This window comes from Gekko japonicus, unplaced genomic scaffold (assembly GCF_001447785.1).
Source record: "Gekko japonicus isolate JY-2015 unplaced genomic scaffold, Gekko_japonicus_V1.1 scaffold18, whole genome shotgun sequence".
NCBI classification, from domain to species: Eukaryota; Metazoa; Chordata; class Lepidosauria; order Squamata; family Gekkonidae; genus Gekko; species Gekko japonicus.
Genome location: NW_015170275.1, coordinates 564,125 through 589,307, shown reverse-complemented (window position 1 = coordinate 589,307; position 25,183 = coordinate 564,125). Strand labels below are relative to the sequence as shown.

The window sequence follows — 25,183 nt, the reverse complement described above, 5'->3', positions numbered from 1 at the left end:
CCAGAGCTATGCCATCAAGAATACGGATCAAATATCTGAAAAATACTGATCTACAAGAGAAGAAGCGGGTATTTATACAAATTGAGTGAAGGTACCTAGCATTCTTCCTGATCCCTTTCTCCATATTTGACTTTTAAGAAATAAGGTGTAGCTTGAGATTTCCCTAGAGATTTGGGCAGAAATGAAAAAAAATGATTTAGGTGCAGGAATGATATTTTGTTCCAGGTTCCTCACAACCTCCCCCCCCCCCAAGTTAACATCTGTCCACCCTTTTCCTCATGTCATCTATGGGTTAAAAGTCATGGTCTGTGTTTCTTCTTGGCTCTGTTGTTTCTTATACATTTGCTAAAAGTTTCAAATAAGTAGTGCAAGAAAAAAACATGCAAAAAACTATCCAAGAAAAAAAAACATGACAAGAGACTCTGAGGGTTTCCTGTTTCCCAGTGGGGCATGGAGATCTCCAGACTACAGAGATGAGTTTCCCTGAAGAAAATGACTGCTTTGGAGGGCAAACCCTATAAACATTACACCCTGCTAAGGTCCCTCCCCAGGCACCGCCCCCAGATCCCCAGGATTTTCCCAACCTGGAGCTGGAACTCTGACTCTAATGCCCTTCTCCAGGAGACCAGTTGTGACCTACAGGGAGCCCTCCTCCTCCTCCTTTTTTCAGGTATTTGGGATACTCTGAACCTGCAGCAGGCTCTAAAGTTCCCAATCTTCTTTAAAATGTTCTTGCATGGTGAGTCCTCACACCAAAGTCGTGAGTGAATCCTACATATCAAGGCAAGCATTAACTATATTTGGGGAGTTACCAGTTGTTTTCCTTTAAAAGACCACATTAGCCTACTAAACAAATAGTTTCTGTTCTCTTGAAAATATGCAGAGTATTGAGTATAAAGATAATTCTCCAAAGAGAAATGGACTGATAGAAACATTATTGTTATTGTTTTCATTGTTTGTTTTAATACTCCCCCCCCCCTTATTATATATCTCTTGTGAGTATCCTCGAGGTAAACTGTACACATACCAATCAATAAACAAGCCTGCTGAATGCTGCACTTTCCAAGCCATGGGGGAGAATAAAGCACTTGTGGAAAATGCAGCTTGCTTAACATGTGGTTTTAATATTCTGCTAGCATGTGGTGGCCCCTTCTCTGTGTGAAAAGAATTCAGTTTGCTCTTTCTGCAGGCAGCCCTCTTGCTCTTTTCAAATACCAGGCACAGTATGTAGTACACTAGATTTTGAAATCAAAGATATTACAGAGAATGACTGCTGAAAAGAACTTAACTTGTGCCTTGTGATAGGCAGAGCAGGCAGTACTAAACTCTCATTCTCTCTGTTGCTTTTATAAATCCCCTGAAGGCAGAGTTTGCTGAGCTAGTTAAACTGGCTCTTTCTGTCTTTTTTTTTTGGCAACTGAGAAGTTCCCTTCTTATAAAAGCAGAAGGCAGACTTTGCTGATTGGACATGGTTTGGGAAAGGATATGACATCAGCCACAGCCCTCACTTTGTTTTGTGTGCTGATTTCTTCTTCTGCTTTCCCCCACTGAGTCAATGAAGAGGTGTTCTGTTAAATGGGATTGCCCAGGTATTCGGGACACTCTGAAGCTGTGGCCTGCTCAAGTTCCAGTCTTCTTCAAAATGTTCTTGACTTGCACACAGACAGCTCATTAATAAATGACTCGTGGAACTTGGATTTTTCAACAGCCAAGATGGAATTTGAACTCTCACGATCTCAACTGTGAAGTGAAATAACAGTAGCCCGGCTGCCCAGAGTTGCAGTGGCCATGGAAGCAGGAAATGGGGACCCCCGCAAGTCCCAGGAATCAACGTACCTATCGAACCCACTGATGGGAGGTGAGTAATATTGTTGAAAGACTCTTGTTTACATTACGAACAGAAGAACTGTTGAAGATGCCTTGTCACCCATCCTACATGTGCATGATTTCATGGACTTGACGACAGGTCAGAGTGGGCATGTTGAATCCGGCCCTGTTAACAATAATTGTCATCACTGTATGTGCTCTTTAAGGGCTTTTTCAAAGGAGGTTTTTTTTTTAAGTTGATGTTTGCACTCAAGATTTTTATAATTAGGCAGGGTTTTTTTAATATTGGTGATTTGAGCTGAGATTATTGGATATAACAATTCTGGGGTGTGTAAACTTCTTTAAAAGTTTAGTTTGTTTAAAAACTTACAAACTGAAATCAGGTAGTGTTCTATTTTATGTTATCTAAGTTTCTTAAAAATAGGGTATATTGCAATACTGTGATCACAGCAATTACAACCATTGTCTCTTTATTATCTCCCCTGCACTCTCCCCGCACATGTTATTCATATTTAGACTGCAAACTCCTTGGGGCAGGAAACTGTCTGTTTTTGCTTCAGTTAATGTGTACAGTGTCATGTACACTGAAGATGTTAACATTGAGGTTTTTAATGGAATTTCCATAGGCCTATAATATTCTTAAAGAAAATGAGGGGGGGGGGTTGTATTAGAAGATGGTTACAGGAGTGGTTCCATTTCATTGACTGTAGTAAATACTATACAATTCTTGTTAGTGTTTTTGTAAACATAATGTTGTATCATACAGCTTTTTGTAGGCTATGACGTGTGTACACGAGGGTTTTCTTCAGCTGTTGTCCTCTTAATTTCAACAGAGGATGCAGATCACTGGGCATATGTCTCTGTTGCCATCATTGAAATGAATGGAATTGCCTGTGAACACAAGAGCTCAGTTTCTACCAGTGTATGTGTAAAGTGTGTATGTCACAGACATGTACACACATCTGAAAAACATGCATGAAGCGTTCACTTTACAGATGCATATTCATGAATATTTAAGATGTGGCATCCGCATTTCATGTATTTGCTGGAGCAAATGGAATATTGCGGATTTGGATCAGGCGTCTCACATCAGTGGCCCATTAGTTAAGCTACTGTATGACACTTGCTGATTGTTTTACTGTTTAGTAAATAGTTTATGAAACAGTTATGTACTTTAAAAGTATGAAAGCCGTGCACACAGATGTATATTTGAGGAACAGCTCCTCAGTTAAATATTATTTTGGTGAGGACAGGGGAAAAATTTGTAACATTTGAAGAGAACAGAGACACTTTGGGAGGGGGGAAATACACTTATGGGGGAGGGAAGGAAGACCAGGGGAGCTGAGAGGATATAGAAAAAGGACATTTAAAAAAAAATGTCTGTTCTGCTTGGAAAAATGTAGGTCATGCCAAATAGGCCCAAGAGCCGAGTATATGGGTTTGGGGGGAGGGGGGGGGAGAGACCAGAAGGACACCTTTCCTCACAGAAACTCTGAATTTGCTGAAGTATTATATTTTATATATGGAAACTCAGGAGTTTTAGCACCGCCTACTAGTCAGCAGAAAACCTAGAAAGAGGTCTCTGAGACTATTCCTAGAAGAGAATGTCAGCAAATTTCCAGTAGGCCCACAATCCAGATCACAGGAGTAGAGTCTCTCCAGTGCTGATGGTGTACAAAATGCTGCCTGTTCAGTGTGCTAAACCTGACTTCTGTTTTACGCAGTAAATCTCATAAAATCTGGACAACCCAAAGGTACAGGGAAGTAAGTTTGCTTCATGGTATCCTTAAGCTTTCTACAGTTTAGATTCAATTTTTCCTTTATGGTAATGGGCTGACAGCAGCGTACTTCCTGACTCCCTCAGGCCCCTAGGCCCTAGCCAAAGTGTTCTTCTCACTCCTTTCCCCCTGCCAAAGGCCTTCCCACGAGGCTGTTCTGGTTCTAGGCCTTTTTCCTTTCCCAACCAGAGATGAAGATGATCAGCAGTTTGCCAGCCATGCATTTTATCTGCTTGACAGCCCAACACAGAGAAGCAAGTAAGGACTGGGATGGGGTGAAGGAATGTGGGTAAGGTTATCAACTCCGTTTTGGGAATTTCCAGGGGATTTGGGGGTAAGGTGTGGGAGAGGAAGAATCTCAGAGGAGAATAATACAATAGAGTCCACTCTATAATACAATAGAGTTCCTCAAGGGGAAATGATCTTTGTAGTCTGGAGATGAATTGTAATTTTGGGAGACCTTCAGGCCCCACTGGGAGGCTGTCAGCCTTAGAACTGGAGGTGTGATAGTGTCCATGCACGAAGTGTGAAACTGGGGCAGGGGTTCAGGTATGTCAAGGAGGCCCATGGGGTTGGAAAGAAGCCTGACTGAGTGGTCCTGTCTAGGGCCCACCCTAAGCATTGAAGGAAAGGCTGTGTTTCCGCCAGAACAGATGGCAGCCATCGTAAAAAGAAAAAATGCAAGTAAGTCCTGTGAAATGCAGGGAGTCCTTGTGATGTTTGGTGGAAGAAATCAGAAGAAATGTTAGAATGGAACAAGCCTCATTCTGAACTCTCTAGAACAGAGAGTGTGTTTGTTCAGTTTATCCAGGACAGTTGGAAAACTGTATAAAGTAGCTCCAGTTAGCTTATTAAATGAGATTTATGAAAACAATTTTTTTTGTAATAAAACCCAAACCCTGCAAGTAATTTTCAGTGAAGTGTGAGCATCCCTGTGTGGGTGATGGTGGCTACTGACTAGGCAGGCCCTGCAGCCTTTCTCACCCACTGCTGCTCAGTAGGAGATGGAGGGGAAATAGGCGTCGCACCAGCAACTCTGACATGGACCTGGAAGTGACATGACAGCACCAGCATGACACCTATTTGCGTGCCCCTGCCCCACTATGCCTCCGGCTACTTGCCACGACTCCCCTGGCAATCCTAGTTGTGGCAGAAGTTGAAAGAACTTAACAACAAGCTGCAGTGTTCTTGTTCTACTATGTGGGCAAGAATGGTTAAGCCACTTAGCCATCTTGTCTGTTGAGTTTGAACTTGCCAGAGAAATCGACTCTGGGGGAATCGTTTGTGATTTTGCCATGAAAAAGGCGAGAAAAACAAAACATGAAGGTGACTTGGTTTATTTATAAAATGTTTGCAGCTGCAGTGGTTTATCTTAATAGAAAAACCAAAGCATAATCCCTGGGGACCAAAAATATCATTACAAATAGTGGGAAAGCTTTGTAGAATTCTTCTTCAGGCTGGGTGTTAAATGAAAATAGCAACATGGTATGGTAGAAATACCCCCAGTATACGCTGTAGTGTCGTTTCAGAACTGTAGATAATGTAATTTCAGTGTTCAGATAGAAACATTTTGTTCATGGCTTCTGTAATGTATTGTATGTATGGGATTAGATCATTGTATTTGAGTGGCAGAGACCTGATCTTGTGTCAGATCTTGGAAGCTGAGCACAGTTGGCCCTGGTTAGTACTTTGATGGGAGACCTCCAAGGAATCCCAGGGTTGCTGTGCAGAGGCAGGCAATGGCAAACCACCTCTGTTAGTCTCTTGTCTTCAAAACCCTATGGGGTTGCCATAAGCTGGCTGCAACTTGACAGCACGTTATGCACACGCACACACACACACCTGTTTAGGCAAGGTGCTAAAATTAGGGAAGTGGCAGGCAGATGTGAGAAAAGATGGAGTATAAAGCTGGGTTGGTTCTGGGAAGAAGAAGAAAAGGATTGGATTTATACCCTAGCAGTTTGAAAGCAAGAAATTGCAAGTAGATAAATAGGTACCACTTCGGTAGGAAGGTAACAGTGTTCCGTGCGCCTTGGTGTTTAGTCATGCCAGCCACATGACCATGGAAATGTCTTCGGACAGCGCTGGCTCTTCGGCTTTGAAACGGAGATGAGCACCGCAACCCTAGAGTCGGATTCGACTGGCTTTCGAGCAAGGGAACCTTTACCTTTTTTACCTCACTACCCAAAGGAGTCTCAGAGCGGACTACAAACTTCTTTCCCTTCCCCTCCCCACAACAGACACCCTGTGAGGTAGGTGGGGCTGAGAGAACTCTGACACAAACTGCTCTTTTTCAAGAACAGCTCTTATCAGAGCTACGCTTGCCCGAGTCATCCAGCCAGGTGCAAGTGGAGGAGTGGGGAATCAAACCCGGTTCTCCCAGATTAGAGTCCGTGCACTTAACCATTACACCAAACTGATCATATATAGTTAATCTGTTTGGGATAAAGTTGGAAATAAAGATATAATTGATCAGGTTGCATTGGGGTAATATTGTTTGGGTAACATTAATTTTTTTTTTTAAATTCCAGTGAAGTTAAAAGAAACGATGATTTGTGAAGTCAGTGAACATGGTTCAGTGCATTTTCATTTCACTGACAGACTGTTGTTAACAATGAGAATTTTCCCCTTCAAAATTATATTTCTGTTTTTAGACTGTTAAGTCGCACCACTTTGAAATGAACCATCCTGCTGCCTTTCTGCTTTCACCTTGAACACTGCTTTCTCATATAAAAATATTCTCGATGATGGAAAATAGCATGTCATCTGTTCAGACATCTCAAACTGGACCTAATATCAAAACAACCACTCACACCTTTGGAAAACATAATTGGAATGACCAAAACTTCCACCAAGGGTTTAATTTCAAAATTATATAAGCTTTTAGCTACATTAGAAAATAATACTCCTCCTTCCTACCTAACTTACTGGAACAAGGATTGTAATCTCCAGTTAACAAAAGAACAATGGCATAAAATTTGGACCACACCTCCTTTCAAGACCAAAATCTCCTCTATGAAACTGCAAACCTTCAAAATAATGGCTCACTGGTATCTCACACCCAGCAAACTGGCACAGATGACATCAACTTATGATCCAAAATGTTGGAAAAATTGCAATAATACAGGTACCTTTATTCACTGTTGGTTGACTTGCCCAAATATACTCCCATTTTGGGAACAAATTATAACAAAAATCAGATCCTTTAACAATATAGACATCACACCTACTCCAGAAAATCTTTTTTTGAACGGTTGGGTAGCTCAGGACTCTGCTCCTTCAGTGGTGGAGAGGGTCTCCATACTGCTCTTTGCAGCTAAGACAGTCATTGCAACTCACTGGAAAACGACAATGACGCCTTCAATTTCACATTGGCATAAGAAATTGTGGGATTTATATATTATGGCAAAACTCTCGGATAACCTTACGCGACTTGACAAAATTCCTACGAATTCTTCCCTTGTAGCCATATGGTTCCCTATTCTAGAATATTTAAAGCAATTTGATGACACTCCTAAAGAAATAGACGCTCTACATCTATGGTAACCGATTTTAGTATACCAAAGATTAATTTCACTTTACATTGAGACTGGCATCCATTTACTGATGGACACCAATCAGTACACTAGGACAATATGAAGGTTTTTTTCATTATTCATATTTTGTATTCGAATTTAAGGTACACTGCCACTTTTATAGTATACTTGTATAATGTTATGTAACTGACCACCAATTGTTAACACTCACCATACATTGTTTGTTAATTGTTGTATATCCATTGTTATATGTTTCAATAAAAATATATTGTACAAAAAAGAAAATAGCATGTCATCCAGTAGGGTTGCCAACCTCCAGGTGGGAGTTCTCCCAGAATTATCAGGGATCTCCATACTTCAAAGATCCATTCTCCCCCAAAGGAATAGCATCTTGGGAGGTTGGGCTCTATGGCAATCACATCCTCTGGATTTTTGCGGAGAGGTCTGGAGGAATCGACAGGCTTCCCCTGCCCAAGTCTTTCTGGCAAAGGTCATTCATCAAGGTGACCAAGGCAGGCTCTGTTCCAAAATTAGCTCCAAATCCAGATTTTAATGAGCCCAAATAATAAATATATCCAGTTACATTTTGAGTTAGGAAAACACCAATCTATGTGATCTCCGACCTGCATTCTGAAAGTTATACTAAATAGGTAAAGTAAAGGTAAAGTTTCCCTTGCTCGAAAGCCTGTCAAATCCAACTCTAGGGTTGCGGTGCTCATCACCGTTTCAAAGCCGAAGAGCCAGCGCTGTCCGAAGACGTTTCCGTGGTCATGTGGCCGGCATGACTAAACACCAAGGCGCACGGAACGCCGTTACCTTCCCACTGAAGTGGTACCTATTTATCTACTTGCAATTTCTTGCTTTCGAACTGCTAGATTGGCAGGAGCTGGAACTAGAGACGGGAGCTCACTCCGTCATGTGGCACACTCGGGTCTCGAACTGCTGAACTACCAACCTTCCACAGCATGCAGTTCAGCGTCTTAACCACTTGAGCCACCGCAGCTCCTATACTAAATAAGGTTGTACTAAATATTGGCTTGGATCCACTCAAGTTTTTCCATGGGCTCAAGAACATCTGCCTGCAGAACGTGACTATCTTGCCTCTCCCCTCCTGCAGCACTCTGTAATGCTGACTGCAGTTTTGTTCTTGGGGGTCTCCTGTCCCCCAGGAGAAGCATTTCAGGGGGAATTTTGGTCTGTCACAGGAGAGGTGAGAAAGTTGCTCTCTGTAGGCACCTTTGTATCCTTGCACCTTTGGAAAACTCCAGTGGATTGAAGCCACTGTTTCTGAGCACTGTACACTAGATCATAGTAAATTCCTTTATATGACTGCCAAATAAATAGCCACTTCACTGTGCAACTTTGTTTATTTACTCATTTTCACAAGGAATTTGCTTATCTTTGTTTCTCCAGTCCTAGCAAGGCCTTTGATAATATCTGAGAATATGTTGCTACATATTAAAAAATTCCCTTAGGGTGCCAGTAGTGTTAGTTATACAGCCCCCTCAGCAGATGGGCAGTGTCCTTATTGGGGACAATGATGTAGGTTACTGATCAGTAGCAAGCTCTTCTGAGGGCCACTTTGAGGACAGGGTGGTGGTTGGGGCCCTGCCGTCAACCCTCCCTCAGAATGTGTGCTGTCAGGTTGCATTAGAGGAACTGGTGGGAGATTGGGAGGGGGTGGGGACATGGGGGCACCATCTGGTGAGTGTGTGATGTTGTTTCTGGAGAAAAACCAGAAGTGATGTCATGCCTCTCTAGGAATCACCAGAAACTCTAGTAAACCCATGGAGTTTCTGGCAATTCCTAGAACTTACTGTCATGCCTGGGTTTTTACCAGAAGTTATGTCATGCCACACTCAACAGTGATTTGTTTTCATTATTTTTCTCCTGCCAGCCACAGGAGCAGTGAAGGGAAGTGGGTGCTTGGGGCAGGGGAATCCGTGCCACCTGGGGGCAACTGGCAAGGCTGGGTTGTGTATCTACAGCTGTTGATCTTTCAACATCATTCTGTCCCTTTGCTGGCAACTGGGAGCTTGATAATATCCTTCAGATGACCAGATGTAGCCCAGGGGCCCATAAGTTGATGATTCCTACTGTAAGTGTTAATTAGTTTTAAGGTACATAAGTGTAGGCATGAGAGACAGACCGAATTCCTTAATTGCCAGCAACAAATGTCAGTTAAAATAACACCTGCAGATTGCCAGTAATGCTCATGAAGACTTTCTGATGCTGTTGGCTATAAAGCTGGAAATAAAAGAGTTAAATAAAGGCCATAAACATAAGTTGGCTTGGACTCTTATTCCCCTCATTATTGGTCTCCTTTGTGACTACTTCATAGGCCACATCAACCACATTTTTTTCTGTACTTCACATAAAAGAGAGCACAGTACACAGTGACCAGATGACAAGGAATAAATGCAAGTAGAGCTAAGGAAATATTTTGGACTTGGAGGAATAAAACGGTGGTGCAAGTGTCAATCCTGAAATGTTGCAAGAAAACTATATGGTACATTTTGGGGAGCAGTGGTATCACAGACAAAGACTGCTGGGTTTGGATATGAGATCCAGGTGAATCCCTGCTCAGCTACTAGACTTTATTAAGGGGGCCTTAGACAAGCCATTGTCACAGGCTAAACTCCATCACAAAAAAGCTGGTATGGTACTGTGGTTAACCTGTTAATCATGCCTCAGGAGACAGTATTGTTGGGCAGCTGCTGGAGCCCCAGAAGCCTCCACCTTTGACCCTTGACTACCGAGCACTTTCTCCGTGCCAGCTCCTGTCAGTCAGAGTTCCATCGTCAGATGCGTGCATCTTGCACTGAGTATGTCTGACACAGAGCTTACAGGTATCATGCTGGCTCTCCTGTTGAACTCCTAGTTAATCTCTGGGGTAAAGAGAAGATCTGGGTCATTGATTCAATCTCTCCCAGAAGTCTTCTACTCTCTTGCAGAGCCCATTTTGACTCCTTGGTTTTCTTCAGACTTTGCAGTGTGAGGCAAGTTGACAGATGATTAGAGTGTAAGTGGAGGAAAACTCTTTACAAATAGGAGTGAACACAGGTATCTTTGTCTCTTCTGTGGTTGTTGCAATGGCAGCAAAGGAGCAGTACTTCACGGACACCTTGTGTTTTTGCAAAGCTTCCAGTGGAGCCGTTATGTGTGATAAAGCAGCTCCTGCATCTGTCTCCTGACAATGCCAGTTTGGCTCAGTTAAAGGACTTTTCTAACCTATTTTCCAGATATTTCATAGATAAAATCACTTATATTTACCATTATTTAGACACCACATTTAGCAGGTCAGTATCCAGATGTTAACCATCTAGTTGTGGTTGCTTGGATGCATTTCATTTGTTGCAGACCAGAGACATAGGCAATTTGCTTGGAAGAATGGTGCATTCATATGCTTGACTTCTGCCCGGTCAAGCTTACAAACATCAAGCCAGAGTGGACCACCTGATTGGATCCAAAGGAAGGGATTGTTCTTAGCATCTCTAGAGGAAAGAGGTGGTGAGACTCCTCTTGAAGAAGCCTCCTTGAACCCTAATGATATAAATAACTACAGACTGGCAGATACCAACCCCATTGGGGGCAAAATGCATTAGTGTATATGTAGCTCAGCAGCTCTGGACTTTTGTGGATAATGGATTATCTAGACCTGCCTTCACACCTGGTTTTAGAACTGAAACTGCTTTATTCAGCCTAACAGATAAGTTTGTCTGAACTGGGAATTACAATCCTGTTGATGCTACTTGGTGACCTTCAATTCTGTATACTATGGTGTTCTATGGTGTCCGTCTGGCTGAGATGGGAACTAGAGACAATGCACTGCAGTGGTTCTGATTTTATCTTGTTGACCGTCATTAATATTGATGTGATTTTAGCTTTGTAACCTGCCTTGGAGTCTGCCTGATGAGCACTTTTGTGGGATATCATTTCAATAAATAAATAAAAGTGCTGAAAGAAACAGAAGGCAGGTGGGGGGGGGCAGGGTTAAAACCCTAGAAACCCCTCCTCCTACTTTAGATATGAACGGATGGACAGATGCATAAATACGTGTGGATCCCTCGTCACAACTGACTTGGACCTAAAATAGCACAATTTTATTGAGCTCCTTGGGAGGAAGGTAGCATGCAGATGTGTTTAACTGACCACTAAATCCTTGAAGAAAAGTTTGAGCATATGGATAAGATTCACCAGTGGTTGAAATAGCTATCAGTGATAATGTGTCTTCTTCACCCAAAGAGTGATTAACACTTGGAATTCACTGCCACAGGAAGTGGTGGCGGTTACAAGCACGTGGCTATTAGCCACAAGGTATAGATAGGGACTCTGGGGCAAGTGATGCTCTGTCATCTTGGTGCTTGGGGGGGTCAGCAGTGGGATGGCTTCTAATGTCCTGGCCCCACTGGTGGACCTCCTGATGGCACCTGGTATTTCTGGCCACTGTGTGATACAGAGTGTTGGACTGGATGGGCCTTTGGCCTGATCCAACATTGGCATCTCTTATGTTCTTATGTTCTTAATGTGTCATCTTAAGAAATGTAGTTGACAGGGTTGCCAACTCCAGTTTGATAACTTCCTGGAGATTTGGGGGATGGAGTCTGCAGAGGGCAGGGTCTGAAGAAGGAAGGGACCTCAGCAGGCTATAATTCAATAGAGTCCACCCTCCAAAGCAGCCATTTTCTCCAGGGGAATTGATCTCTATTGTCTGGAGAGCAGGTGTAATTCTGGGAGATCTCCAGACTAGGGTTGCCAGCCCCCAGGTGGGAGTGGGGGATCCCCCGATTTCGCAGACTCCAGCCTGCCGGCAGCCAGCTAGCTGGCAAGGGAAGCCCCATCCCAAACATCCATGGCTGAGCGCGACGTCCCTGGTGTGATGATGTCACACAGAGGTGACATCACCATGCCGGGGATGTCGTGCAGCGATGCTCTGGTATTTGGGGCAAAACTCTATGGTAAGAGTTTTGCCCAAAATACCAAAGCATTGCCGCACAATGTCCCCGGCATGATGACATCACTCTCATGTGATGCCATCACACCACGGATGTCACGCATGACAACATCGCTTTGCCTCCCCAACTCCTGGGACGCTCCCTCCCACCCCCCGCTGGCAGAAGAAAAGGACCTGGCAACCCTACTCCAGAGCTCACCTGGAGGTTGGCAAGCCCAGTAGTGGAGTGGAACAGGAATGGCTGAAGAGACATGTGGCTAAGTGAACATTTCAGTTTCTTATATCTTTCTCAGGAACTACTGAAGTGTTCTGGGCTAAATTCTATCACTCTTTTCCACTGGCAGGGGCACATTTCTCCAGCCCAAGATGCTTTGCACCAGTGTGAGAAGAGGCTCTTCCATAGGCCAGACATGCTTTGCACAAAGGAGCATGCCAGACCATGTAATGAATTGTTGGGCTCTAACCCACTCTCAGCTCTGAGAGTCTTGTTTCCAGCAGCTCCTTACTGCTGATTTATGTTTGCTTAGTCATTTTGGTTAATTATCTCTGACAATGCATGGGGGGGAAAGGAGTCTTGTATACAGAGGCAGGAGCGAACTGTTCCATCTTTACGTTCAAATTGAGCAGAAAACCACACATTAGGTACCATAGGTTGCTATCATAGCAAGTGCAAAGCAAAAGGAATAACCTTCTTGAAAGCAACTAAAATTCAGAACACAGCTTTGAGAGGACATTGCACAGCACTGTGTAACCCTTCCTAATAGACTGAAAGGACACTTGTGAAATCTGCCTTACCACGTGTATACGGTTGCATTTACACTTTCAGTTCTGTATGTTTCCTCTTAAAACTTGCCCTGCCTTGTTTTTGTGGTCCTCCCCTCATTCCATCAGTTCATTTCAGGTTTCTTCAGTGTTTCAGTAGGAGAGCGCCGAAATTCTAACCAACCCATCGGCTGACTTCGGATAAGAAACCTGTAAGAACTAAAAAACAAAAGGTAGCCCAAAAGTTTCTATAATGTGCTTTAACAGTGGTCAAACTGAAACCTAAGACAGAAGCCTATTTTGAGCATAGAGGTTTATGATTCTGCAGGCCTTCATGGAAGTCCTTCACTTCTCTTCCTTTGTTAGCAAGTAGTAATTTGTTGGAAACAGCAGGTTCAACTGCTGCTTCAGGACAGCTGCAGAGGTATGATTATCTAATTTCAGAGTTCTAATTTTGCCACTGGAAGGAACAAAGTTCAGTGCCTGAAATTTATTCCCACATTCTCCCATGTGTATGGTTTCTAGGGATGCCAGCCTCCATTTGGGACCTGGGGATCCCCCAGAATAAATTACAGCTCATCTCCACACTACAGAGATCAGTTTCCTTGGAGAAAATAGAGGCTTGGGAAGGTGGACTCTGTGGCATTGTACCCCACTGAGGTCCCTGTCCTCCCCAGGCTCCATCCCCAAATCTCCAGGAGTTTCCCAGCCTGGATCTGCCCCCCCCCATCCCCTGCCAGTGGCCAAGGGGGATCTGTCAACCCTAACGGTCTCCACAGCTGGGTCACCTCTCTCTGTGTGTGTTTGTCTGTGAACTCAGACTATGGGTACAATCCTGCCAGAGTTAAGTATTTTAAAATTCTACTAGTTACAGTTTTTTTAAAAAATGAAGCACCTTCTTAACTGTCCCAGTAGAATCAATAGGGCTTAAAAGAGCTTGACGAGCCTGGGGTCTGAACTGGCAGAGACTGATCAAGAGAGAGATCTTGGAGTTGTAGTAGATAACTCACTGAAAATGTCGAGACAGTGTGTGACTGCAATAAAGAAGGCCAATGCTATGCTGGGGATTATTAGGAAGGGTATTGAAAACAGATCAGCCAATATAATAATGCCCCTATATAAATCAATGGTGAGACCTCATTTGGAATACTGTGTGCAGTTCTGGTCACCACACCTTAAAAAGGATATTATAGCTTTGGAAAAAGTGCAGAAAAGGGCAACTCGAATGATAAAAGGGTTGGAACACTTTCCCTATGAGGAACGGTTAAGGCGCTTAGGGCTCTTTAGCTTGGAGAAACGACGACTGAGGGGTGACATGATTGAGGTTTATAAGATTATGCATGGGAAAGAGCAGGTAGAGAAAGAGGTACTTTTCTCCCTTTCTCACAATACAAGAACCCGTGGGCACTCCATGAAATTGCTGAGCGGTCGGGTTAGAACGGATAAGAGGAAGTACTTCTTCACCCAAAGAGTGATTAACACTTGGAATTCACTGCCACAGGAAGTGGTGGCGGCTACAAGCATGGACGGCTTCAAGAGGGAATTAGATAAGCATATGGAGCAGAGGTCCATCAGTGGCTATTAGCCACAAGGTATAGATAGGGACTCTGGGGCAAGTGATGCTCTGTCATCTTGGTGCTTGGGGGGGGTCAACAGTGGGAGGGCTTCTAATGTCCTGGCCCCACTGGTGGACCTCCTGATGGCACTGGTATTTCTGGCCACTGTGGGATACAGAGTGTTGGACTGGATGGGCCTTTGGCCTGATCCAACATTGGCATCTCTTATGTTCTTATGTTCTTATGAGCCTTTTGCATGTTCTTGTCTGTGGGGAAAATCCATCCGCTCTCACCAGTAAAGGAAAGTGACTTGATTAACGGCGGGTGTGGCTGTCTCAGGTAAATGGGAGCAGTGTGCCAAAAAAGCACAAAGAGATATGAACAGTCTGTTCTGGCTCTCTAATATGTGATGTTTTGGGGATGTTTCTTGAATTAAATTGGCTGGAGATAAGGCAGAAAGGCCAGGTAATAGAACGCAATTGCTTTTTTAAAAAATTGAAGAAGAAGTGAAGTTAAGCACACAGAGATCTGTAACCTTTAAGAATCCATTAGAAGGACTGAGATGTGCTGAGCTTCTCTCTAAGTGCAGATAACCTGGTTTAATTACATCCTGACTCCCAAACCTTGTTTTTCTCCTCTTTACGCAGATTTTGTTTCCGACTGGTCTCCTTTACATGATGCTTCCATCCATGGGTGTTTGCTCACTCTGAAGAAACTCATCAATCAGGTATTGCTCTGTTTGAGAGATAAACGGTCTGTTTGCCTTATTCATTAGGCCTTTTGCTGAAGGTGCACTCCATTTTGTGTTGTGAAGCCTTGACAGAGAAAACTTGTTGTAAGTTCAGGAAAAAACTGTGGACTGGGGAAGGGGGAAATATCCGTTCAGTTTTGTGGCATCAGTGATAGTACCCAGTTGAGCCATCACATGTTTTCCCCAGGGGCAATCTTAGGGCGCGGTCACATGGACCTCTTACCGCGCTAGTTTTCCTGCAGTTCTTCTATCCGCAACATTTTATATCGCTTGGAGGTGGTCAGATGGTCCCTCTGTCTTCCGCTTCACTCGCGTAAAGTACTGATCACACAGCACGCCGTCCCCACGGCAGCGCGGGTTTTTTTTTTTAACTGCGCTTCGGCGTACATACAAACTAAGAAGACCAAAATAAAAGCTAGCGCCTGTTTGCACATGCGCATAACTTAAACCGGAAACACAAAAAGGGGGGGGGGGTTGCGCGGTCACGGCAGATACCAAAACCGTGGATACAAATCGCGAGATATCAGAAAACACCTGTTCCAACGGGTATCAGAAAACGCGGATAAAAAGAGCGGAAACCGCGGGACTCAGCCCGTTTCAGTGCGGGAGGCGGGTTTTCCAATATGAACAGGAAACTTTAATGCGCGAGGGATCAGCAGCGAAGCCCGCACTAAATGTCCGTGTGACCTGACCCTTAGTCACTCTGAGGCCCTGGGGAAAAGTCCAGGATGGGGCCCCAGAGTTAGTCCCATCCCCTGCCATGGCCACCCTGGGCTCAAGGAAGAGGAAGAGCTTTTGCTCCATGCATGGTGGGCGGTGGGCGTGGGGGGTGTCTGCTGAGCAGGCTGTAGCCTGAGTCTTTGAGGGGATGCATATGCACAGTGGCCATTAACCTGGCCAGCTGCTGCCTGAAACCTGGAGGCGGTAGGCATGTGGCGGCCACAGAGCTTGCTGCTGTCTGAGCCTTGGAGGGGCAGTTGGCCAGCTGCTGGCTGAGCCCGGGAAGGGACAATGAGTTTTCATCCTCTTTCAGTCAGAAACCTTGCTGTTGTTCAACAGACGTTTCTAGAAAATGAACATTAAAACTATTCTAAATGAAAATAACGCAAAATATTAGCTGTTGTCTCTTTTTGGCATTTTCCATTTAATAAAAATGGAACGTTAGCAAAACAGAACAGGTGTGACTAGAGACGTTTGGCCCATTTTATATCATAGTGCACAGTGGAATACATGCAGTTCCTGTCATTCCCAAGGCATAGTGTATTGGAGAACATTTCTTGTTTTTGCAGTGATTACACTGGTCTCCATCCTTTCTCTGGAAGGAGCTTTGAGGGAAACCAAAAGGTGACTTGGTGATCCAAACATCACTTCAGTAGCCTTTGTGCTGCTAGAACACTGATTGTGAGGTTGCCTGATACCAGTGTTAGGTACAAGGCCTTAACAACATCAGCTATTTAGATTTTCAAATTGTTTCCGGAATAAGTCTTTAATTTTAATTTCTATTATTACATAGGGGACCAGTGTGAACCTTCTGACAGCTGATCATGTATCTCCTCTTCATGAAGCGTGTTTAGGGGGACATTCTGCTTGTACCAGTGTCTTATTAAAACATGGGGCCCATGTGAGTATTAACAGATGTCTGTCCTTTGGGGTCATACAGAAACATAAACTCAGTTTATTCTCAGCAAAACAGTCCCTAAAGCACAAAGGCATCTTTTTCATCTTGTACAAAGGTTGGGTAAAGTGCAGTACAACTAGTGTACTCAAAGATCTCAAAAGGTTCACACAATAGAAGTTAATACAGTTGGATTCAAAATAACCTTACAAAATATTATGATGAAACAAGAAGCACCTTGCCAGAGGATGCTTTGATACTCAAGAAAGTGAGCCATGCCAGTCCAATCCCTCTTTCTCAGCACTGCTAGACAATCTTGCTGGAGAAAATTCCCAACTGGGCAATCAATTCATTGGGAATTTTCTCTAGCAAGATTGCCCCAACTGGGCTATCAATTAGATCCCAAATTAAAATGAATATTCTAGAACTGCTTGTATTATCTGTGGTATTGCATTTCACTGAGACCAGCAATTCACTTTCACAAAAAGAGACGCCAGGACTCATCTGCGTGGAAGCCAGGCCGTCAGATCTCAGGTATAAGGGAACAGGTGATTGGTTAGAAGTGAGCAACATCCATTTTGCTTATACAAGGAAGCTCAGTCTCTCAGGGCTGAGCACTAGGGATCGAAGATAACAGTACAAGCACAGACAGCTTCAAGAGGGGATTAGATATGCATATGGAGCAGAGGTCCATCAGTGGCTATTAGCCGCAAGGTATAGGTGGAACTATGTCTGAGGCAGTGAGGCTCTGTATTCTTGGTGCTTGGGGGCTATAGTGGGAGGGCTTCTAGTGTCCTGGCCCCACTGATGGACCTCCTGATGGTGCCTGGGTTTTGGCCACTGTGTGACACAGAGTGTTGGACTGGATAGGCCATTGGCCTGATTCAGCATGGCTTCTCTTATGTTCTTATGTTCTATCCTGTCTTAAATTTAAAACCTGAGTGGTGGCAAATACTGTTTGTTTCATTTACCAAAACTCTTATAAAACATTTTAGGAGGAGTCTTATGGAACCTTAAGAATCTAACAGGTTTAATAAAGTTAAGTTTCTGTTCCCCAGAAGCGTACGCTTCTATAAGCCTGTTGCTTGTTTGCAAAAATTCCCTGACTTCTTCTAGAGTTACAACAGCCATTTTAATTTTCACATAAGACTCTTTCCTGAAATGTTAAATCTTCCAGTCAGATATGCTACAGTTGCCAGCACTTGACCCTAGCTTCAGACATGTTTCTTAACTTGCCAGGACTTTAATTGCTTATTAAAATGGGAACTTTGAAACCACTTAACTTCCAGAATACACAGCTGACTGGATCACAGATTTGCTGTCCCCTGTTTCAACTATATAATTTGTCCAAATAGTACTGCTTATAAAATAGACTTCCATGAAACATTTCAGATTATTAGGCAAAACATCTGGATTTTATGTTGCATAATAGTATTTTCAGACTGGATAATGACAGAACCCTGAGAAAGGCATGCAGCTTAATTATACAGCTCTTCCCATGGCTGTATATAATCTCAGGTCATGACTACCTTCCCACTACATGTTATTAAAAAAAATTCTACTGAAAAAAATAGTCTGTTACATTGCTAGTTCTATCCTTTCAGGTAAACGGAGCTACTGTTGACTGGAACACACCTTTATTCAATGCTTGTGCCAGTGGCAGCACAGAGTGCTTGAACCTATTACTACAGCATGGAGCCAGCCCACATGCAGTGTGTGATTTGGCATCACCTATCCATGAAGCTGCTAAGAGAGGTAAATCTGCCAGTAGATGAACCCTTACTTCATGTTGACAGGAGCGTTGTTGCTGAAATAAGGAAAGAAGATGAATGCATGAAAGTTGTTCCTACTGGATCCTTGGAGTCACTACAGATAAGCATGAGCGTATGTTGCATAAGCGCTTCTTCTTTTCTAAGGCTGGAAAGTATAGGTATCCATTCATACTCTGGACTGTATGTGAATCTTACTTCACATGTTTTCACAGCATCCCTGTAAGCATAACCGGATTTCTTAAGGTCATTGGGTTGGATCCAGTGATTTTTGAGCAGAAATACACGTACTGCAGTTTTTTTGATGCAAGCAGTAGTACAATGTCTGCTGCAGCTCATTGTACTTTGGCGTACTTTATAACAAAATAAGAATATGTATATGGAGCCATGGAATGTACAATAGATGGTTCATGTGATTTCATTTAGTTTGCTTTTGGAATTCCATCAGAAGACCTGCTTTGTACTGTGTTTTGCCCATGTGGAAAAGACAACGGGGATACAATCACTTTCACTAACCACTAGCAGACAGCGAGCGGTAATTTTAGCGCTTCCATTGGGCAAGGACTGTGGTACATGCAAACGTTTTGTGTGGAATGGGGCCCATTTTTTGGTCTTCCTGATCATGTGGTTAGTCTAGCTTCCCTCCATTCAAACCCCACAATCCTATTACTTTTCAAACGAACTATCAGTCCTTACACAATGGGTCTATTATATAGGAATGTCCTGCGAAGAAGGCATGGTGGAGAAAATCTTTTGTATGAAATTCAGTGTGCAAAAACAGTTTCTCTCCATCCCACAAATGGATTTGTGAAAATTGGATGGGCATAGAATTCCATATTGTAGTGCTCATTTATATTTTTATTCATTAAAATATTTATACCCTGTCTTTCCTCTTGGCTCAAGTAAAAGTCAGAGTGAGGAATAGTGAAAGCAGGTGGATGAAACAGAAGCCATTTGAGAAGGCAGAGAGTCTTTGCAACTGCTGAGTACCTGTTTAGTATCTGCCCGGTTTAAACCATTGAGTGGATTTTAATTTTATTTTTAACTGCCCTTTAAAGGCCATATCAAATGTGTGGAGTCCCTTGTGTCCCACGGAGTCAATATAGACCACAACATCAAGCACCTGGGTACCCCACTGTATGTTGCATGTGAGCACCAGCAAGTGGACTGTGCCAAAAAATTACTTGAGTCAGGTAATGAAAACAAAGCTATGTTGTTTCATGTTATGACTGTTCTCTGCGCATGCAGCGCTCTGGCGTTGAAGCATATTTGACTGTTGTCTGGGCATGGCCTAGGAATCTTGGCCAGTCATTTTCAAAACTGGGGCTGTTCAGCTGACTATCTGAAGCCAGATCTGGCCCACAAACCAATTTCATCTGATCCCCAGCAGCCTTTCCAAATTTTTATCAAACCTTAGAAAACATGTTGCTCACCATTTTTTTACCAAATCAGCGGGGCACAACAAATAAGCTTCATTCCCATGCCTGCTACTGAATTGCAATTTAGCATATTGTCTGAATGTAGCTTGTGAGACTCAGACCTGAATAAACCTCACCCCAGTTTCTTTGGGGGTGCTCTCTATTGGGCAGAGTGAGCTTCAGCGAGCTTCATTACTGAGTGGGAGTTGAACATGAGGAATGGATACGAGATCCCTGGACTCAAGGGTCATGGATCTGTCTCATGTGCAAGCAGTCCTTTCCATCCCCAGGATATTTTATTCCTAAGGACATGGGACTCGCATGGTCTGACAGCCACATAGGCAGGATGTCACTCTCCCCATCCTCTTCTGAGAGCAGATGAGTACTGATTCAAGAGGCAGAACTATTTTGTCTTCCTCCCCCTCCCCACTATAGCCTTCTGAAGTGTGTTGCTGCCGCTGCTTCAGGCTAGGAACATAAATCAACTGGAAGCTGGCTTAAAAAAGGTTTAACTGACATGGGCTCCTGCAAAAATCCCTGGCCATGGTTCTGTACTGTGGAACTATGAGGGGAATTTTTTGTTCGCATCCCTTAATTCCTTCACCCAATTACAGTTCACAAAATCCCTTGGCTACAAGCTTTGGTATATTAACAAGCTTGAAGCCACTTTAAATTAAATTAAAAATAATTGAAGTATTACCTTATGAAGTGAACATAAGAACATAAGAGAATCCAATGTAGGATCAGGCCAATGGCCCATCCAGTCCAACACTCTGTCACACAGTGGCCAAAAATACCAGGGGCCATCAGGAGGTCCACCAGTGGGGCCAGGACACTAGAAGCCCTCCCACTGTTGGCCCCCTCAAGCACCAAGAATACAGTGCATCACTTGCCTCAGCCCGAGAGTTCCTATCTATACCTTGTGGCTAATAGCCACTGATGGACTTCTTCTGCTCCATATGCTTATCTAATTCCCTCTAGAAGCTGTCCATGCTTGTAGCCGCCACCACCTCCTGTGGCAGTGAACTCCATGTGTTAATCACTCTTTGGGTGAAGAAGTAATTCCTTTTATCTGTTCTAACCCAACCACTCAGCAATTTCATTGAGTGCCCACAAGTTCTTGTATTGTGAGAAAGGGAGAAAAGTACTTCTTCCCCGACCTGCTTTTCCCAGGTGTAATCTTATAAACCTCAATCATGTCACCCCTTAGCCATCGTTTCTCCAAGCTAAAGAGCCCTAAGTGCTTTAACCTTTCCTCATAGGGAAAGTGTTCCAACCCTTTTATCATTCGAGTTGCCCTTTTCTGCACTTTTTCCAATGCTATAATATCCTTTTTGAGGTGTGGTGACCAGAACTATACACAGTACTCCAAATGAGGTCACACAATCGATTTATACAGGGGCATTATGATACTGGCTGATTTGTTTTCAATACCCTTCCTAATAATCCCCAGCATAGCATTGGCCTTTTTTATTGCAGTCGCACACTGTCTCAACATTTTAAGTGAGTTACATACTATGACTCCAAGATCTCTCTCTTGGTCAGTCTCTGCCAGTTCGGACCCCATCAATGTGTATTTATATTTAGGATTTTGGCTCCAATGTGCATCACCTTGCACTTGGCCACATTGAACCCCATTTGCCATGTTGACGCCCACTTGCCCATCCTTGACAGATCCCTTTGGAGTGCCTCACAATCCTCCCTGGTTCTCACCACCCTGAACAACTTCGTGTCATCTGCAAATTTAGCCACTTCACTGCTTACTCCCAACTCCAAATAATTAATAAACAAGTTAAAAATTATCGGACCCAGTACTGATCCCTGTGGTACCCCACTGCTTACTACCCTCCACTGGGAAAATTTCCCATTTATACTCACTCTCTGTTTCCTATTAATTAGCCAGTTTTTGATCCACAAGAGGACTTGTCCTTTTATCCCGTGACTATTGAGCTTACTTAGGAGCCTTTGATGAGGAACTTTCTCAAAAGCTTTCTGGAAGTCAAGGTAAACGATATCTATTGGGTCCCCCTTGTCCATATGTTTGTTCACCCCCCTCAAAGAACACTAACAGGTTATTGAGACAAGACCCTTACAGAACCCATGCTGAGTCTGCCTCAATAGTTTTTGTTCATCAATGTGCTTACTAATTCTTTCCTTAATAACAGTTTCCACCAATTTACCCGGTATCGACGTCAGACTGACTGGCCTGTAATTTCCCGGATCTCCTCTGGAACCCTTTTTAAAGATGGGAGTGACATTAGCTACCTTCCAGTCCTCAGGAATGGAGGCAGATTTTAAGGAAAGATTACATATTTTTGTCTGGAGATCCACAAGTTCACATCTGAGTTCTTTCAGAACTCTCGGATGTATGCCATCCGGGCCTGGTGATTGTGTGATCCATCAGTTGATCAAGATTGTTCAAGTGGACTGCAAGAGGCCTCTAGCTGTTTTTTGTTTTTACTATTTTTCCTTCTTTTTTTTGCTTTTTCCAGGAGCAAGTGCAAATGATGGGAAAGGTCTGGAATCCCCGCTTCACGTGGCTGTTCAGAATGCCAGTGCTGAGCTGGTGCATTTGCTCATTGACTTTGGAGCTGACACGAGTGCTTTGAATGCTGAAGGCAAAAAGCCAACAGAGCTGGTTCCACCAAACAGTACATTAACACAGATATTTCAGCAGAGAGAAGGTGCCCATTAACCCCTCTTTTACCCCTGAATCAAAGTATGTAAAGGAGCAGAAGCAGATATATACGATCATTAGTGTACATTATAGAGTATACTAAAGTCTATGAGGTTTCTCCCCCTAAAACACTAGTGTACATGTCAAAGATTTGCTATATAACTCTGTTACACTATTATAGATTATTTTAAGCCAGCACTGTTTTAGTGGTGTGGAAATATTTCATATCAGAAGCTTAAATAAAGGACTCTGTGTAGCCTACCTGTTGGTATTTGTTTGTTGTTGTTATCTTATGAAATACTTTGCAGGCCACGAACACAAACCTCAATGGAGAAAATTTTTTAAAAGCTCTGTTAGCCATCTTTTGTTATGAGGCATTTAAAATACTTCGCATTCATCTCACAGTTTGCAGGAGAAAATATAATATAGCTGCTAATCAGAGCTGTTCGGGGGTTATGAATCCTGGTGCCCAATTCGGTGTCAACGATAATGAGTTTTTGAACTTCATGATTGCAGTTTTGGGTTCATTGTTTACAGCGCATATTATGTATCCAAGTAAAGCCATACAGGCAAATAGCTATTACTTGTGTCTCCTCATAGTGTTTTTTGGTATACAGTTAGGGAATGGGAGGACATGGAGGCACATTTAGAATTGTTGAGCTAATGTATGGTCGACACTTTGGACGCTTGTTTGTTTAAACATTCATACCCCACCTTTCCTTATGGTTCAAGGAGGCTTGAAATCTGATGTAGAAATGCTAAGTGTGATTATTATAAAATCCTTTGAGAAGATTTGGAGCATGTGGTGTGCTCACATGAGGATTCTTTCTGTCGTGTACCATGGCTGCCAGGAAGTTCCCCCCTGGTCACACTGGACAAGTGTCCCTGAGGCAGAGTTTGGCCTTCCCCAGGGACCTGTGACTAGATGGTTAATCGGTTCTATTCATTTCCACATCTGCTTTATATCAGAGTGGGGGGGACGGGGGACTGCATGCTCTAATGAGGGGAGAATCCTTGCGTGATAACAAACATGCAGACAGACCTACCTTCATTCGAGAGGAGATTCCCATTCAGCAGTGGCTTTCACATGCCATTAATTGCTTTGCTTAGCCCAGTTTTCTCTCCTGCAATAATCTGATTTGACCTTCAACGATACCCATGGAGTATGAAGGTCAGTCATAAGAATTTCCAAGCCTGGTGTGCCTTCAAGCTTTCAGGTGCCCCGAGAGAGCCGAAAACTCAAAGCTACATTGTTTAAAGGCAGCTGCTTTGGGCTGCAGAAAACAAAAGCTGACCTTGTTGCCCAGCTGTGGGAAACTGATCTTAAGGCAATAATATCTTTTTTGTTTCTTTGGCATGTTTCCTCCAGGGCCCTTGTCCTTGATGCAGTTGTGCCGCTTGTGCATAAGGAGGTGCTTGGGATCCAGACAGCAAGATGGAATAAGTCAGCTTCTGCTACCAGATGAGCTGAAGCGCTTTCTCTTGTATCTTTAAACCTTTCATATTCCCTGCTGTATTATTAAAGCATTGTTTCTTATGCATGTGTGTCTGTCCCATTTACAGTGCAAGTACAAATCCAGGGGTTAGCATTATTAAGCCTCTGTCTTCTTTTTTATTTTGTGTATAGATCATGTTCCGGTTGCTTGAGAGAGACAGAATTTAGGAGAACTTCATCTGTGTACAATTGTTCATCTAGGATACACTGCTTTAAAGTGTGGCATTGGAGACACCTTCTGTGCTGTCAGAGAGTAACACACATATAAAAAGCCACTTGAAGTATTAAATTTAAACCGGGGTCAATAGGCTCATTTGGCACTAGGAATTTGAAAGAACCTAAGAAGTTCTTTTTTTGAACTCTCTTTTGGCAGAGGCAGCCCTTCTGAATTAAGACTGCGTTCGCAGTGGAAACAGCCATGAATCACAGGTGCAACCACACAAATGTGGTTATTGAGTCGGATATAGTCACAAGAGACTCATTTACAGTCCCACAGGTTGCTGTAATCAGCCTTAAAGCGGCTGTGTGGCCCTAAAGCCTTCTGTGGATGCAATCCCTCTGGAGACTTTCTTCCTTATGGTATTGACACTTGTAAAACCCTTGTCCTTCAAATGATTGTTTTCTTAGCTTGTTTCCATGTGTTTGCTTTCTGATTAAAGGGCTCTCTTAGATTATTCTCATACTATCTTCCATCCGTAGTAAATGCATAACCTCTGCTAAAGTGAACTGCATTCATGGTGACTTCATGATGTAGGGACAGGAACTGTGCTTGACCATACATGTGGTTACAGTGTTTGGGGATACACATTTTCCATCTTGTAGAAAGGAAAGTCTGACATGTTTGCTTGGAAGACGCATCAGTGGAACAGTGGTCCCACATAAAATGCTACTCATGTTGCTTTAGTTTGAAACACATGTGAGTGAGATTCTGGCAGAGGACTAGTGTAAGTTGCAAAGAGAGAACTTAGCTCTTCTTTAGCCGTGCTCTGAGCCTGCCTTCAAACTGGATACTGAGACCTACCAGCAAATGGAACACAGTCTTCCC

The 25,183-nt window shown here is 43.3% G+C and overlaps 1 protein-coding gene across 1 annotated transcript; it reads left to right on the top strand.

The window, feature by feature from the left end:
• Positions 1-1,495: 1,495 nt before the first annotated feature.
• Positions 1,496-24,149, top strand: ASB9 (ankyrin repeat and SOCS box containing 9). Its single transcript, XM_015417595.1, has 7 exons — positions 1,496-1,858; positions 15,061-15,140; positions 16,678-16,785; positions 18,384-18,534; positions 19,607-19,741; positions 22,459-22,650; positions 24,013-24,149. The coding sequence occupies exons 1-7, from the start codon at positions 1,789-1,791 to the stop codon at positions 24,135-24,137; spliced, it is 861 nt and encodes a 286-aa protein (XP_015273081.1). The 5' UTR covers positions 1,496-1,788; the 3' UTR covers positions 24,138-24,149.
• The last annotated feature ends 1,034 nt before the right edge of the window (positions 24,150-25,183 follow it).